General features: G+C 53.1%; 1 protein-coding gene across 1 annotated transcript in view; it reads left to right on the forward strand.

Annotated features, from left to right (window-relative positions):
• The window catches only part of NCS1 (neuronal calcium sensor 1), a 68,223-nt gene extending 55,489 nt beyond the window's left edge, over positions 1 to 12,734 (forward strand). The window contains exons 3-8 of the mRNA XM_019540795.1: positions 4,793 to 4,931; positions 6,328 to 6,406; positions 7,134 to 7,222; positions 7,816 to 7,893; positions 8,332 to 8,450; positions 10,552 to 12,734. Coding sequence (XP_019396340.1) covers positions 4,793 to 4,931; positions 6,328 to 6,406; positions 7,134 to 7,222; positions 7,816 to 7,893; positions 8,332 to 8,430 — 484 coding nt within the window. The 3' untranslated portion in view covers positions 8,431 to 8,450; positions 10,552 to 12,734. The remainder of the gene's footprint in view (positions 1 to 4,792; positions 4,932 to 6,327; positions 6,407 to 7,133; positions 7,223 to 7,815; positions 7,894 to 8,331; positions 8,451 to 10,551) is intronic.
• Positions 12,735 to 16,774: the final 4,040 nt, after the last annotated feature.

Here is a 16,774-nt window from a genome sequence, read left to right on the forward strand (position 1 = left end):
GCCTGGGGGGGCCGGTGGGGGGCTGATCTGGTCCCTGCTCAGGAAAATGGAGGCAAAGAAGTTGTTAAATAGGTTAGCTTTGTCATCTGGTATGACGACCAAATTTCCCAGTGTGTCCTGCAGGGGCCCCACATTACCTGGTACCTTCTTTTTGCCCCCCGTGTATTTAAAAAAGGACTTCTCGTTGTCCTTGATCAGGCGATCAGGGCTTCTGGCCTCATCGTTATCACCCACATGGTTTAGGACCGTGGGGTAGTAATCGGTGGGCTGGATCACGGCCTGCATCATCCCCATCACGTCATGAATCCTTGCTCCGGGTGGGCCGTAGACCTCGCGTGTCGAGGTCCTGGTGACAGATGGGGCCCGCTGTAGCTCTCAGGACGGAGTCGCCTATGACGATCACGCAACGCCTTCTCCTCCGGGACTGCTTATCTCCTTCCGCCTGTTCAGAGCGTGGAGAGTGTGGAGTTGCCTCCTCTCCCTCCTCCTCCAGTGTGGCCAGGGCCTCGTACCTGTTCTCCAGCCGGAGCGGAGGAGCTGGTGCTGCTGTGTTACGGGCAGCCCTGGATCTGGAGGTGGCCGTCTGCCACTCTGCAGTGGAGGGCACCTCCCGGGGTGCTTCTCCCTTGGGTGTGTGGCCCTGCAGGGAAAGGAAATAGCCACCGATTTCTTCCTCCACCTTCTTCTTCCGCCTTCGCCCTCTCCTAGCAGGAGTCTCCCTCCTGGCCCTGCCTGCTCGCCCGCCGGCGCGCTCTTGCAGAGTGTTTGCGCGCTCTGTTCGCGTGGCGCGGCTCCCTACCGGCTCAGCTAAGAGGGATCTGGGGGGCTTCCCCTCCGGATCTGGTTCAGCTGCGTCCGATCCCTCTGCCCACTTACCTTAGGGGGATCAGCTGCTGCTGCCCCCGCTGCTGCTGCGCCCGCCTCCGCCTCGGGTCTGGTAAGGAGACACACGTGCGTGCGGGACACACGTGTGCCTGGATCCCTCCTCTCCCCGCTGCTCCTGCTCCTGGCTTTTTGTACCAGGCCCGTCACCCTGGTGTCTGGCCTCCCTGAAACCTCATCTAGTCTGAGGCGTTATGACCTCTAATGAAAGCAAACAGCGTTTTCCCCAGGAGTGTTTAAGGGGCTTGCTGGCCCTAGGGCAGGGGTGAGCAAAATGCAGCCCATGGGTTGGATGCAGCCTGCCAAGCCATTCTATCCAGCCCGCGGGGACCCTAAAAAATGTAGAAAATTAATATTTATCTGCCCCTGGCTGCCTGTCATGCGGTCCTTGATGGCTTGCCAAAAACTCAGTAAGTGGCCCTCTGCCCAAAATAATTGCCCGCCCCTGCTCTAGGGAGTCAGATGTCTTGGCATCCAAGTCACAAGAGCCTCTGTACACTTGGACAGTCTCCAGTGGGATTCCCTGCAGCGGGTGTGCACCGTAACATGCCCAGGCATACCTAAGACATGATGCTGCATGCTGATGATCATTCACTGCAATTACAGGGACAGGAGCTTGATGCTGCTGCTCCAAAAACCCAGGCTTCTCCCCCCTGAGCTGAAGGAGAATCACCCTTGGCTGCCAGCGGTATATGTCCAGTGACCCAGATCCTGTTCTGCCTCAAAGAAAACATTTTATGTACACCCAGCTGTTGCATTTCACTATGCTCTACTTCTTAATTTGTCTCTGGCTGTCTGGCCATCCTTCCTCAAGCAGGATAAACCCTCCAGAAGCTGGAGCTGAACTTTCAAGCCCCACAGCATTCAAAATAGCCCACCCCGAGCAGTCCTACGGGCAGCCTGCGCTGATCAACAGGAGGTTGGCCACAGTGACGCTGTACAGGACTGGGACCCTAGTTAGAAAGGAACTAGTGAGGATATACAAGGAAGATGAGCTACCTTCCGACCTGGCTCCATCAGGATCAGACGTCCCGTTTCTGCTGTCCCAAGGCAGGAAAAATGTTTAAACAAACTCATTTGATATCCTGTAACGTCCTTCTGCTCCCTCCAAGCACCTGTGGCTTAGGCAGGCTTGGAGAGGGGAGAGGAGGCTACTCGGGCCACTGCGCCCGGAGCTTGTGGAGTGACACAGAAGGTAACAGCGCGCTCCCACATCAATCGGTGCTTCCCTTTCCTGTAAATATTATTCCAGCACCGGCTGCAGTGCAGCCTGACTCGGTGAGCTGGCCAAGCAGCCAGTGGGAATTCATAAATATTTCCATCCCCTGTCCCTCCTGCACCCTCCTGGATGAAGGTGCAAGATTGATCGCTGCGGTGGCTTATCTCCATCTGGACAGAGCTGGCAGCGGGAAGGCCTTGGTGTGCTAATTCCCAGCCCAGCAACAAGTCAACTCCTCCGCAGCTGTGGAAGGGAGGTGCGTGCGGCTCTCGGGTGGCTAGTGGCTGCTTCCCGAGTGGCTTGGGGGCCGTATCTGTTGCTGTGGCCAGCAGTCTGTGTGGGCATCAGGAGAGGGGCATGGCAGAGGCCGGTTCTGCCCGTCTCCTTGCTTGTTCTCGTCATGCTTTACCGGTGGGGGACACAGCAAGACGACTATCTAGCAGCACACAAAACACCGAGAGATAGGTCCTGGCCCCACTGAGGTCAGAGGAGTTGGACTGTTGCTCTCAGTGGTGTTGGGAAGTCTCGTTCATGCTGGTGCCCTGGTTTGTTGGAGCTGGAGCAGAGCAAAGCCACTGCCCTGATGCACTGAGCCCTGCTCTCCTTCCACAGGCGACTCGGATGCAGGCCCCGCTTTTGCTGCACTGGTGTGTTCCTAGCAGGGAAGGGGTCTCACTGCTGCTCCAGAGGTGTCTCCTGTATCCCACTGACCCAGGTTGGGAGTCAAATGGGGGCCTGAAGTGATGCAAGCCACATCCCTCCCCTTTGCTGCAGAAACCGGGGCATTATAACCCTGCCTGCCTAGGCTAGGAAGGGCCTTTGCCTTTTTTGGTTTGTTCTTGGTAGTTGGCTGACAAACTCTTCCCATGACCCAGGCCCAGCCTGCAGATTGCTCACATGCTAGTCGAGTATTTGCTACCACGATTCACCTGGCTGAGTGCCATTGCTTCTGCTATACCTCAGCCCGTGACCCCTGCATCAGCCCCCACCTCCCATTACAAGGTGGAAGAGTTGCTTCCTGCACTGCCTCCTAGCTGGATTAAATTATTTGTCCCGATGGTCTTGCAGCTGAAGATGCTGCTGTCAAGTCAGTGGACCCGAGTTCTAGTCCTGTACCATGGCAGCATCTCACTGTGACACTCTGGGTCCCTCCCCCCACTGCCCCGTGTCTCAGTTTCTCCACCTTTAAAATGGGAGTAATAATACCAACCTCCTTGGCAAAGGTTTTTCAGATCCATGGATGAAGAACACGGCCTATAGCAAATTACTCAGGACTGTATATACAAAGGCCTCGACTGAGCCGGGATGGAGCTGCAGTGTTGCAGATGGAGCTATAAATGGCCTTGTTTGCATTCCCTGCACAGAGCGGCTGTTCAAGTCAGTGAGGCCCTGTGCACAGACCAAAGGCAGACTATCTCCTGTTTATGTTTATGTGGTGCTATTATGTTAGACTGTTACTGTGAGACTTGCATGATAAGTGCTTTTAAATGAGCACATAGTGCAACAGCACATATGGGGCTATAGGTGTTTCAGGGCCTAATCTGAGCAGATAAGTAACTGCATAATGCACTCCTATGATAAGGTGCCGTGCCGTTCACTGCAGTGACTTAGAAGTTACACATCAGCTGCAGTGTTACTCTAATGCCTGTGGTCTCTTCTGTGTGAGCACTTCATTATTAATGTTTTCAGCACTTTTCATCTACAAAACACTTTGCAGGCATTAACATCTCTGGGCAGTCCCTACAGACAGGCGGGATCAGAGCTAGGGCTAGCCCTCATGCCGTGCTGGTTCCTGGGCCTGGGCTGTCCCCTGGCTCAAAGGGCCAATAAAATACCGTTTTTCCACATGGAAGATTTGATTGTTGGGCTAGATTCATTTTTGTTATCATCACCATCATTATTATAAAAGAATGAATGCCTGGCTTGTAGGTGGTGTTTCTCATTTGTAGATCTGACAGGTAAGGACCCTGAGGATCACCTGTCCAGGTCCCTGCCCGAGAAAAGAGCAGAACCTGGTCTTCTGCGTCCCAGTTTGGTGCTGTATTCATTGACCATTCCTGCCCCCCAGGACGAGGGCATCCCATTACCGTACGCCTTTGATCTTGGCACCATCTTGTGCAGCAGCTGGTGCATGAGAGAGCTTGCAAACAGGTGCTGGCATGAGCAAGCACAGGGCCAAGAGAGCACCTTTCAGGGTCCTTTCCTAACACTTATCACTTGTCAGCTTTGGATTGTGAAGGACTTGAGAAGAGAAAGCAGGTATTGCGATCCTCAGGTTGCCAACAAGAGGTGGAGCAGGCTGCTGTGCTCCAGTCAGGGACAGCGGCCTTCTCAGGTGGCACTTCATGCCATGGTGGCATAGAGCCTACCGTGGAGCTGCCCCAACCACACAGGTATCTTGGCAGGGGCATCAAAACCTCCTAGTCATCCAGGTATGTGCAGACATGGTCTCAGTCAGAGACATCCTAGAGGTATCGCAATAGGAAAGAGAGTCACGGGGAGGAAATTAGCCGTCAGGTCCTTTTTGCTCCCTGCACAGACTCCCACTGCAAGAGAAAGTTCAGCTCAGGATTAGTGCACTGGTTAGCTAAAGTGGCCACAGTAGCCTCAGCTGAGTTAGAGGTGCGAAGGGCATGTGTGATGTGTTGCTCATCTATAGGCAACTCCCTCCTTTCTTTCTTTCTTTCCCAGGTACAAGGGCTTCATCAAGGACTGCCCCAGTGGCCAGCTGGATGCTGCTGGGTTTCAGAAGATCTACAAGCAGTTCTTCCCCTTTGGCGACCCAACCAAATTTGCCACCTTTGTTTTTAACGTTTTTGATGAAAACAAAGTAAGTGTGGTCTGCCGGGAGCTGAGCCCCTCCCCTCCGCGGCCAGCCCTGTGGTGTGGGACACCGCATGGAGTTTATTGTGCAGAGCCGCCCGCTCACCGCTCCTTTCTCACGGTGCCCAAGCCCCAACGTTGGCTTCTTGGGGTGTGAAATGAGAGCAGAGGAGCTTTTGCAGCAAGGCCCTACGCTTATTTTACTTGATTATCATCCTGCAGGAAGGGGATAAAGGGTAAAGCAAGAGAGGTGCTACAAGGCATTTTGCACAGCTGATGCCCTCCAGGCCAAGCATCCCATCTCCCCGAGAGCCCCCGGCGTGATCCGTGGTTGGGATTATAGGTCACTGCAGGTTTTACATGGCCATCACAAGCCAGATTATGCTCCTAACAGCTGAGCTGCCACAGAGATAAATGTTAATCATCTCCCGTGCCTTTAACCCTTTCCTCCTTGCTGGCACTTAAAGCTCTCTTCTCTTTCCTAAAGGGAGTTATTGGGGGGTGCCGGCTCCTCTTTATGTCCGCATTTTGTCAGACTTGGGCACCAGTGGTTTTGCAAAGCTTCAGAGGAAATAATCCTGGGTTCTGTCTGCCCTGCAAGCAGTCAGTGCCAGCCTCTCCCAGACCTATGCTGCATGCAGATGCGGGGCAGTGGTTTCCCGTACGTCTTCATTCTGCATAGAACTCCGTGAGGGGGAGAAGGTGTTTCACTTCCATGTCTCATGTGCCTTTTTCCATAGGCAACCAGCCTTATTTGAGTTTACATAGCCACGCTGGCCAGAGACCCCTCAGGCTTTTCCCAACTGCCTCACCCTCTCACTGAGACAAACCATGCCCACTCCACGCATGCTGCCTTCAGGAGAAGTCGTGGGCACGTGCCCAGCGCTCTGCCTCTGTCTCAGGAGGCAGCACATGCAGAGCAGGTGTGCTGCACTGTGCTGCGGCGCTCCCCAGCACAGTGCGGGAGCTCTGCAGACTTGCCCTTATCTTCCCTTCCTCGTTGGCTGGGGGTGGGTGCAGCCCATCTTCCCTGTGTTGGCCACTGGTCCGGATGCACAACAGTGACGGGAAGCTCAGGATGAGGCGGTGGCTCCAGCAGTCCAGATTGCAGGCGGCTGCCAGTGCGTTTTGGTGCCCAGCCGCTGGTCAACTTCCTGCCCTCTCTCCTACCCTTTGCTAACTCCCTTAGTTCTAGGAGTGAGTTGACCCCTGACTCTTGGGGGGGGCACTTTGGGTGGCAAGGCAAGATCTCAGTTGCTAGAACAGGTGGCAACAAAATTCTGCTCGCATCGTATGAATCAGCGGCCCAGCATCTACACTGAGCTGGCCTGCTTGCATCTCAGCCTCTTCCCCCATGCATGAGCCTCTGCTGCGGGATCTCACAGGGCCCTTTCCTTTCTCAGGATGGCAGGATCGAGTTTTCGGAGTTCATCCAAGCCCTGTCGGTCACTTCCCGAGGGACACTGGATGAGAAGCTGCGGTGTAAGTGCTTAGTCCCATCTGAAACTGGGAGCCGGACCCCCTGTCTCTGAAGGCTGGCCGGAGCTAAAATTGAGAGCACAGTCCAAAGCGCGCAGACCCTGCAAGCTGCCTGCTTGCCTAGGGGAATACAGTAGAGACATGTCTCGTCCAGGTCTTGTGCTTGCCCTGGGACAGGCCTGTTCTTAGTGCCCAGGCTTGCAGTGTGCCAGCTGGAATCAAAGAGCGAGGACACGTAGCGGGCTGTCGAGGCACGTTTCCAGAGCACAGAGCTGTGTGCCACTTAGTGAACGTGCACTGAAGTGCCCAAGGTGTGCGGTGGATCGACTGCCCTGTGGAAAAGGCCTCATTACCTCTGGCATGGGAGCAGCCTGGGCAGCAGCAGGGCAGGGGTCCCCCTTGCAAATACACATCAGCTCCCAGGGGCAAATTGAGTTCCCAGAAGCCAGTCAGGTCTTGGCCTCCTTGCTGAGACTGGCATCTGGGGGCGACTTAGCACCAACAGGGTTGATGTAGGCTCTAGCCAGCTGGAGGTTATGTATTCATCTCACACACAGGCCATTGCCTGACTGCCAAGCATGCTGCAGCTTGGGTCACATCCCCTCTGGAGGCAAAGAGCACTTCAGCCACTTGCCACTTCCCCCCAGTCGATCAGTGCTGTCAGCAGGGTTGTGCCCCTGCATGGGTGCATGGAGCTTCCTAAGCCCCTCTGCCTTGCTCTTCATTTCAGGGGCGTTTAAACTGTACGACTTGGACAACGACGGGTACATCACGAGGAACGAGATGCTGGACATCGTAGATGCTATTTATCAGATGGTGGTAAGCAGTTGGGCAGGGGAAGGTGGACGGGACATTAGCAACTGAAATGGGCAGCCTCAGAAGGAGTTTGCAGCCCTGGCTTCATGGATATGGTGAGGGAGAGCAGGGGAGCCCTTGACCAGCACTCCCATTCCTGCGAGCATGATGCAGACGTGACTTCAGAGCCAGTGCTTCCAGGGAGACCAAGCAGCCCCCATCAGACCCCTTTGGTTGCACATCCCACTGTGGGGAGAGCACTGTTCCTTTTCCACTTCCCCAGGCTGCTGCAGCCTGGGCTTCTGGTGCCTCAGTCTGTTGCTCCAGGTTGGGACTGGCATCCAAGTGTAGGTCTTTGCTAAGGGGGTGATGTAGCTGGGACATGCACGGAGGTTGACCAAATGCTGCCTGTGGGGAGGGGAGCTGGCTTTCTGCAGTGCAGACAGAGGAGCACAAAGCTGCTCTAGCTGACAGTGCCCTTCAGAGATTGTCCCGGTCACCAGTGCCAGAGGGGACAGGGAAAAGACAGCAAGATGCAGAGATCCCCCAGCACGAAAGAGGCAGGGGATGCCCAAGCAGGGGGTATGTTTGACTGGCACTCTCTCGTACCCCCACAGGGAAATACAGTGGAGCTCCCGGAAGAGGAAAACACCCCCGAGAAGAGGGTGGATCGGATTTTCGCCATGATGGACAAGGTGAGTTACAGGGAGTACCTGTGTGTCGCCAAGAGCATGAAACACCCAGCCGTGTAGCTGTCTCCTTTCACAGCAAACTCTCCACCACCCGCCCGGTGCTTCTCTGGGGCTGGTGGACTTCCTCCAGCTTGCTCAGGGCTTCTCAGCACCCCCTCTGTTGCCTCTGGCACCTGTCTCAATGGCGGCCCTCACCTAGACCACATCCTGGGGTGGGGGCATTTGCCTGAAATGTTCTTCCAGCTTCTGGCTTCCCTGTGGGTTCCTGAGCGGGCGGGGGGCTGAGAGTGAGGTTGCTCGAGTGTGTTGCTCTCCCCAGGCCAATCCAGGGCTTGATCCTGGGAAGGACTCTGCCTCCATTAACAGGCAAAAGTTTCAACTGAACAAATAAAAGCCCTTTGCCGTCAGCCCTCTGCAGCTCTCGCTGCCTTTGCCTTGCAGAACGCCGACGGGAAGCTCACGCTGCAGGAGTTCCAGGAGGGCTCCAAAGCTGACCCCTCCATCGTACAGGCGCTATCTCTCTATGACGGACTCGTATAGTCCTGGAGTCCCGAACTGCGGTAAGCTGAGCAAGGCGCTGGGGCTGGGGACCAGTGTTTGTCGTAGGCAGGACTGGTAGGGTGACACACTCAGGGGAAGTAGATTCACAGATGCTGGGGTCGGAAGGGACCTCAGCAGATCATTGAGTCCGACCCCCTGCCTAGGCAGGAAAGAGCGCTGGGGTCAGATGACCCCAGCCAGATGCTGATGCAGCCTTCTCTTAAAACCCCCAAGGTAGTGGAGCGCGCCACCTCCCTTGGAAGCCCATTCCAAATTTTAGCCACCCTCACCATGAAGAAGTTTTTCCTGATAGCTAGCCTAAATCTGCTCTCTGTCAGTCTGTGACCATTGTTCCTTGTTGCCCCAAGAGGCGCCCTGGTGAACAGAGCATCTCCGATCCCTTGCTGCGTCCCCCTGATGAATTTGTAGGCAGCCACAGTCAGATGGGTGGAAGGGACCTCAGGGAGCTGGACCTCCCCCAGCCCGTGGGCAGGATCAGCTCTGGCTAATCCACCCCCCAGTGGAAGAGAGCTAAATGACTGCTTACCACAGGGTAGCAGTGTGCACATGGGCAGGTCCCACGGGGCAGCTGATGTGCTACAAAGCCTCTTTTGCTTTGTGGTGCTCTGCCCATGCACTGAGACACTCCAGATAGGCTGGGCTGGGTCCTGGGAAGTGCACTGGAGGAAACAAGCCAGCCAGGTGACGTCCCAGGACACCTTTGTCTCTACCCTTGGGTTTTCAGTGCTTCACTCCCCTCATTGAGGCAGGATGAGCAGCATCCCAAGAGGCTTCAGTGTGTGGCTTTGCACCACTTCACTGAGCTGCTGCAGGCTTTGGAGCTTGCTTCCATGTTTGCATTTCTGCTAGATGGGGCACTGGCGTGGTAAGGAGGGTGCCAGTATTGATGAGTGGGCAGGGCTGGAGATACTGCATTCCCTGGTTTCCTCTGAGCCCTCCCCTCCTGTATGCACTTAGCTGCTTTTAAGGTGGTATCTAGCAAGCTGTAGTGGAGAACAAGTGTAGGAAAAGGCTGGGCACTCAGGAGGGAATGAGTGTGGAAAGCAGGGCTGGCCCTGGGTGCTTGCGTACGGCAAAGTGCCTCTCAAAGCCTTGTGCTGCAGAGATGCAAGGAGGCTTCAGGAAGATGCCAACCTGGAGAAGTTGGTGGTGGGAAGGGAGGGAGGGAGATGCCTTTCCCCAGGGTACAGGAGAGGAGCTGACATCTGTAGCTAGACTCAGATTTAGCTGGATTTTGTTCCAAACTCCCCCTTAGGCATTTCATCACTGATACCAGCTGACATGGTGTGGATCCCTCTCTGTGTGCTTGGGGGACAGTGACAAACAACCTTTGGATTTCCAGGCATCCTCCAGGGCTGTTGTAAGCACTGATACAGTAAAGCTTGCCTCGTTGTAAAGGCTTTAAAGCTGGCAGGTGCTGCGGTATGGATCACACTGTATCTGCAGTGATTACATTTAGCAAAGCCCTGGAGGCAGCTTGCAAAATGCAGTGGTTAGAGAAGGTGCTCTTGAGCAAAGCACAGCTTTCAGGGGCTACTACCAAGCAGTGCCAGCACGTTATTAGAAATCACCAATGATCCTTCATGTGGATTCTTATTTAATTACTGTATTAGTCTGATTTATAAGTCAACCCTATATAATACATTTCCATGTGCTACTTCCCCTCGTGCCCTTTGTGTTTTCACCTTGCTCTGGCCTTTTTTTTTTAAGGATTTCACAATTTTGGATCAAGTTCCTGATTGTGAAATTTCAATAGACTGAGGTGAGATGGGCTTAAAAAACACGAGATTTTTAATTAAGACCATAACAGCTGTGGATTTGGGGCCTGTCCAGTGTCATGTTTCCAAGCTTGTTCTTGCAGTCATAAAGGCTAGAAACTTGCCTTTTTTTCCTTCCCAATGAAAGCTGGCCTGTCATCCCCTGACTCCGGGAGCTGGTTCCTTAAGACCAACCTCCCACATGGCAACACCCCAGACACAATTGTATGAGTCGGCCGCACCGCCTCGCGCTCCAAAATGTCATCCTGCCTCCGGTGTCTTTGACTGAAGCGTGGTGTGACTTGTGCCTCTCCTTCCCCACCCCACCCCGTCTCTCTTTCAGATGTCTGGGGGAAGACTCTCTCTGTGCCATCAGACCACCTCAGTAAAGAAGCTCGCCTGTCCCTCTACGGCCTTCCTTTCTGTTACGCGAACAAAGGATGTGCTTGAAGTGTGAGGCCACCCCCACCCACCCTGCGCTCTGAATCAGCCGTTCCCATTTGCCAACTTCCGCTTTTTCAAAAAAAAAACCCAAAAAAAGAAAAAGAAAAAAAAAAAAGAGAAAAAAAAAAAAAGCAGCAAATTGTGGAGAATCAGGGTGGGGGGGAGGAATGGTGGGCCGCTGCGTGGGGAACACCCCCCTCCCCGCACACTTCGCTTTCCTTTCATTTCTTTTTTGTTTCGAATGGACCGAAAACGACACGAGATTGGACATTTCTTTGGTAGAAAACCACAGACTTGAAGGAGGAGCCGAAAGGTACTGCTGATGCCTGGGAATTCGCGGCCCCTGCGAGCCCACCGAGCGCTCACGGTTGGAGTGGGCTTTCACTGCGTCGGGGCGGGGGGCAGGCGGCGGATAAAAGGCATTTGGAAACGATCGTTCTACATCATCCGCAATTTCAGCAACGGCCCAGCCTGCGTCGCTTGGGATAATATTATTTCTTTTGTGATACAGTATTGTGGGGCTTGGGTTTTCTTTTCTTTTTTTGTTTTGTTTTTGGTGGAAAAAAGTGAGGCTTTTTTATAGACTTATCTACATGAGCGATATCTTTATTTATTTGTTGTGGATCTTGCTGCGTGTAGTCTCGTGTATGTCGAACACCTAGGCGATATTGGTTGCGAGGTTTACACACCTACACATTACTGCAGGGGAAGGGGAGCCTGCAATAGCACTGAAGCCAAAAATCTTTTCCGCACCCCCCCCCCACATCTACTGTGCTTTGCCGGCTGGCTGATGTTTCCGGGGGAATCATGTAGCTCCTTTTCTTCATTCCCCATTTCCTGCCCTTTCTGCTCCATCCTCTTCATAAGCTCAGCTCGTTCCCCTGGGACGGATCTCAAGACCAGAACTGAGCTCCATCTTTCTGTCGACGATCTGCATTTTCTGTTTCCCTTTCACATTTCATGTTGCCATCTTGCCTTTGGTGTAAAGCAGACTGATGAAATATATACAGTATCCAGACTTTTTCTGCATGAAAAGTATTAATGGGGCCAAGTTTGTCTTAGCTTTAAAACAATTCCTCTTTCTGAATACACTGGGAATGTTGTGTGTCCATCTTTCTGGGTTGGGGAAGGGGGTTAAAAACTTGGAACCACATTAACTCTTTTGTAATGACCAAGGAGATTTGGAGCCTGGGGACAGAGACGGCTGGGCGACTGTCTGGTTAGCTGCTTTCATAGTTTCTGAAAAGAACCAGCGGGGCCCGGGAGCTCAGGAGAGCTGTCTAAGCAGACTATAGCTCATAGCTGTTTAAGGCAAAAACACCACCCCTTGACACAGTGCAGAGCTACGCCAGAGCCGTGCTTTGGAAGGGAGCACAGGGCGGAAGGATGACTGTTGTTTCCGAGACGTTTGCTCTCATTTTTCAGTTTTGGAAAGTACAGCGAGGTTTGCTTTCCGGGCAGCACGTGGAGAGGGGAGTCGAGAAGCCCTTCCCAGGAGGTCACGTCCATTCCTACTGCTACCTTACAGTGTCACAAAGATGGGCCTCTGCTAAAAAAAAAAAGCCAAACCAACAGGAAATCGGAAAAATCAGATCCAGCCCCTCGTGGGGCTGCTCCTTCTTTCTCCTCCCTTTGGCAGAATGGAAGAGTAGACCAGAAGCGCAATATCACGTGCAGACTCTGTCCAGATTCCCGAGTCTGGAAAGCAGCCCTAAGCGCAGAGATACGACCGGAGGTGGCTCCACAATGCAGCCGGAAACTCCTTGTGCTGCCTGTGTCTGGGATGATGCACCATGAATCCCGGGGGCCTTTCCTGAGATCCTTAGCCATGCATGATTGTGTAGGTCCCTCTTGTGCTCTCTAGCTGAGGTCTGCAGCTTAGCGGACACCAGCTGCCACCTGAATTTGTGGAGGAGGGTGAGCAGGTGTACTAGTGGTTGCCTTCCAGCCTTTCCCATTTCCCAGGCTTATCAGGCCAGATCTCTTGGCCTCATCCTGGCTGCACCTCCCTAAATAGGAAATTGTGTGTGCAAGATCCACGTGTCAAGTGACTTCTGGGATGCTTAGATGTTATGGCCGGCCTGTGGCCATCCCTGCTACAAACCCAACACTACTGAAATGTCACCCAAAACTTCCATAGGCTGCAATGACACCTGTTGGGCTGCTTATCTTGTTTCCTGTCCAGCAAGGAGGAAAGATGTGATGTACCCTGCTCCTACATTTTCCTGTGCAGTGCCGTGTGCCACTAATGGAAACCTGTGCAACAGGCAGTGGCTGCTTTTCAGAACCAAAAGAATGATTAATAGCTAGGACTGTGCCTTGGTAAACCCTAGCCACTGTGCCAGGCACTGCTTCCCTTTCCCCTCCTACTGTAACCTCATGGGGTAACCACAGCAAGCCATGCTTGGTCCGGCAGCAGCCAGTCCATATGGCCTTGCTTCAGCAATGTCTGCACGCTAGTGGGCAGGTGTGGCTTTCCCCATGGGTGCAAATATTCAGAAGAGGCATTGCCTGCCTCCATAATCAGACAGCCGTGACCATCTGTGCATGCACATAGATTTTGCACATTAACTCAGGCTCCAGAAACATCAGCAATTTGACTTGTGAAGACTAACAATGACAGGTTCGTCAGCAGCCGCTGGCAGTAAGTCTGTTATCCCCTCTAGGCTGCACCGGGGGTAACTCAGCAACCCTCAATCCAACCAGGTCCGATTCCTTCCAGGAGAAGGCCACAAGGTCACATTCACATTAGCATGAACCTGTCACTGGGAAAACAATGGCTTTCTTCCAGTGCTTTGCATTCATGCTTAGTCAGCCACGTCTTACAGTGCAGTGTTTTCATTTTTTGTGATGGAAACCACTTTGGAGTCTCTGCTGGCTGGTGCTGCTGTCCAGCGTTACTCTGATTACGGGAGGGCACATGGCAGGCCCTCTGCCCTGTCACAAGCCTTGGAAACCAGGAGGGCTTCAAAAATCAAGCAGCCTGTTTCCTCTCATTTCTAGCACAAAATTAGATGAGGAAACGCTTGGGATCGTGCTTCATACGCCAGTCCGAGTCAGGAGGGTTTGTATCTTTTGAGAGCTCAACCTGATTTCTTTTCCAGCAGGACAGAATCCCGTCCCTGCAGGCGTCAGAGTGCACGGGACTGGATCTCTCCTCCCCGAATAGCACCAATGTCTTCTTTTACCAAGCTTTTCCCGTATTTCTCCTGAACCTGCGCTTCCTCACTGTCCAACTCACCGGAGCAATGTGTAGAGCTAACAGGTCAGCTCTGCCATTGGCATAAATTGCTCTGCATTATACCTGCTGTGCATCCAACCTCGAGCCAGCGGTCCTGAGCCGTGGGCTGTGCTCAGCTGTGAGACAGCGATAATTGCAGTAACCGGAGGTGGCCAGAAGTCCAACCGCCCATGCACAGACCTTACACAACAGAGCAGACCTGAGTCAGGATGAAACCTGTATTTCACTTTCAGCACCTTCACTGGGATTTTCCAGTGAACCTAATAGAGTTAGGCACCCAAATCCTTTCGGGTCCCAGCTACCCTTAGCGTCTCATAAAAGCCCGAATCCTCAAGCAGAGTAGCTGTCTACCTGGGGTGATTGCTTATTCCCCTCTCCCCAGCTTAGCTGGTAAGGTGCTCGCTCTTGTTCTGCGACTGTACTCTGTTTGTAGCTACAGCAGGAGTAAGACTGTCCTCTCTGGGCTGCCCTGAAAAGTCATCCCCTTCCGTGCATCTCTCTTGCTACTAATATAAAGCACAAAGTGGTTGGAAGTTGCATGATCTATTTTGTTGCTTGTTAAGTGGTACCACGGGAGCTTGACTCGAATGCATATCTGGCTTACTCGCTTCCAAACAGTACTGCCAGCTTTCTTTTTTTTCCAAGACCTTAATGGATATGATTTCATGCCTCTTAGCACAGGAAGAGCAGTAGCTTTGGGGCTTTGGATGGCATTTGCATTGGCAGAGCAAGAGAAAAAATGTGTTGGAGGGGAGGAGGGGGTTGAGAACTGCAGACTGGATATTTCTGTTTCCCCTAAACGGCAGCATTCACAGGGGACGGCCTGAGACCTTGCAGTGAGTGATTGTAATCCCTCAGGATGTTTGCCTATGCTTGAAGATATGGCAGGAACATCAGTGTCTCTGGTCGTCACAGAGCTTGCTGCCTAGTCGCGAGGGGCCCTGTGGTCATCTCCAGCCCTGTTCACAAAACCACTTCCGCACATGCTTCAATGTGCTGAAGTGCCCTTCCAGGAGACTTGCATCCCTGCATCAGGACTGATATGACTTCTGCCGTTGTTGACAATATTTCTGGCTCTTCAGTGATTCCCGGTCCTGATAGCTCCTCTGCTGGTGCTGCCGGTCCGGCCTTTGTCACTGAAGAGGGCAGTACTTCCACATTGCATTGCAGGGCCCCGGGGACGCCGTGTTTTGAAGCCTCCATGCTCCTTCTGGGAAATGAGCACCAGCACTGAACGGCTAAGGCTCTGACGCAGGCTTCTGCAGCGTTACTGTAATAGTTTTATCAGGGGAGACTTGCTGAGTTGGACAGCCCCGGAAGAGACTCAGGTGCCCTTATGAAAACCCACCAAGAAACAGCTCCATTTTCACGGGTGGGACAAGTTTGACACTCATAAAATCCAGGCCTCCTCCCATTGAAGCCAATGGGCCAGTCCTCCACTGCCGTAACAAGTTCCACTGAGTGCAGCGAAGTTATGCTGGACTATCCTAGGCCAGACTAGCTCGTATCACTTGTGCCATTCCCTTCAACTGGAGCAGGGCCGTCGTTTGAATCATGTAGAGCCACTGCAATGACACAAGGGATCTGATGGCCTCTGAGAGACCTCAGTTTTCTCCTGACTGCGGTTGGACCCATTGCCTCGGAGAACGGAAGGGAGGGATGGGGTTGGGCTCCATGGCACGTGCTCTGTAGGGGCGTATCTCCCTCCTGTCAAAGCCGGCAGGGCCTGGGTTTCCACAAGCTGAGCAGTGGCACGTAAGACCCCACTGATTTCATGGAAAACTCAGTTCCCTTCCTTCTTTTAGGGCCCAAATGCTATACTCTTGGAAACTCTGCTGTGCCTCTCTTCTCCCTTACTCTCCAGTTGCTTGCAGGTGCCAGTGGGTGTTTAAAATGAACGTGTCGCTTCTGCAAGTTTCTCTAATGATGAATGCCGAACCGTGCAGAATGTGCAGCCCTCCGTGGGCAGGGGAACGTCCTTTGCTCCGACGCTTTCCTCTGACAGGCGTTTAAGCCTGGCAGAGGGTTTGCATCAAATGGGACACTGCACGAGCCATTCAAAATGACCTGTCCCTCAGAAAAAATTGGCCGAGTTGGGGAAGGCTGCCTAGGCTTTCAAAAGGCGTCGCTGTCTGGGGGAGCTGCGGAGAGTCCGGCTTACTCAAGGAAGCAAGGAGTCTTGTAACAGCAAGACAGCGGATGAAAAGGGAGTCATCCCCCTTCTCAGAGAGACCGCAAGCTTTGTGATGCCGTGGCTGTCTTTAGCCTGCTTCCTGGGAGCTGCATACAAAGCCTACGGGCCGGCGCTAGTAGCAAAGAAACAGTAGAGCCCTTCACCTCTCTGTCCCTTGAGACGAGGTAGGAAAGAAATGTGTTTGGCAGGAAGAGTGAGCCCAGGTGGATGAAGAAGGAAGGGTTGGCTTTGGGCTTAGAAGGGCTTCAACCGACAGAGAAACCCTAAAACGCAGAGACTCCTGGGATAAAGGCAATCCCAGTCGATCCCACTTTCTTTAGAAATCACCCCTGTTGTCTCCATTGCGGCCCTGCCTGACCTCTGCTGAAGACCACTTTTGCTTGGCAGTTGATTTTTGTTGGCCTGCATTTGCAGCAGCCGCTTTTCCACCTTCCGGACATTGTAGTCCATGAACCCAGATTTGCTGTCCCCCCCCACCCCATCCCTTCTTTTATATATTTGCACATTAAAAAAAACACACAAAAAAAACAACTCTTGCCTGACTAGAAAGCTTTTCTTGATGACTAAAGAGCCTGTCTTGATGTTAGGTTTTGTAGCAATGTAAGTTTTTCTTCTTGGACAGAGAAGCCCGTTGCTGGAACCAGATGTGTCGTGCTCTTTCGTGGCTCTGCAATATGGTGTGGTTTC

The sequence above is a fragment of the Crocodylus porosus genome, unplaced genomic scaffold, assembly GCF_001723895.1.
Source record: "Crocodylus porosus isolate Cpor-Errol unplaced genomic scaffold, CroPor_comp1, whole genome shotgun sequence".
NCBI lineage: Eukaryota > Metazoa > Chordata > Crocodylia > Crocodylidae > Crocodylus > Crocodylus porosus.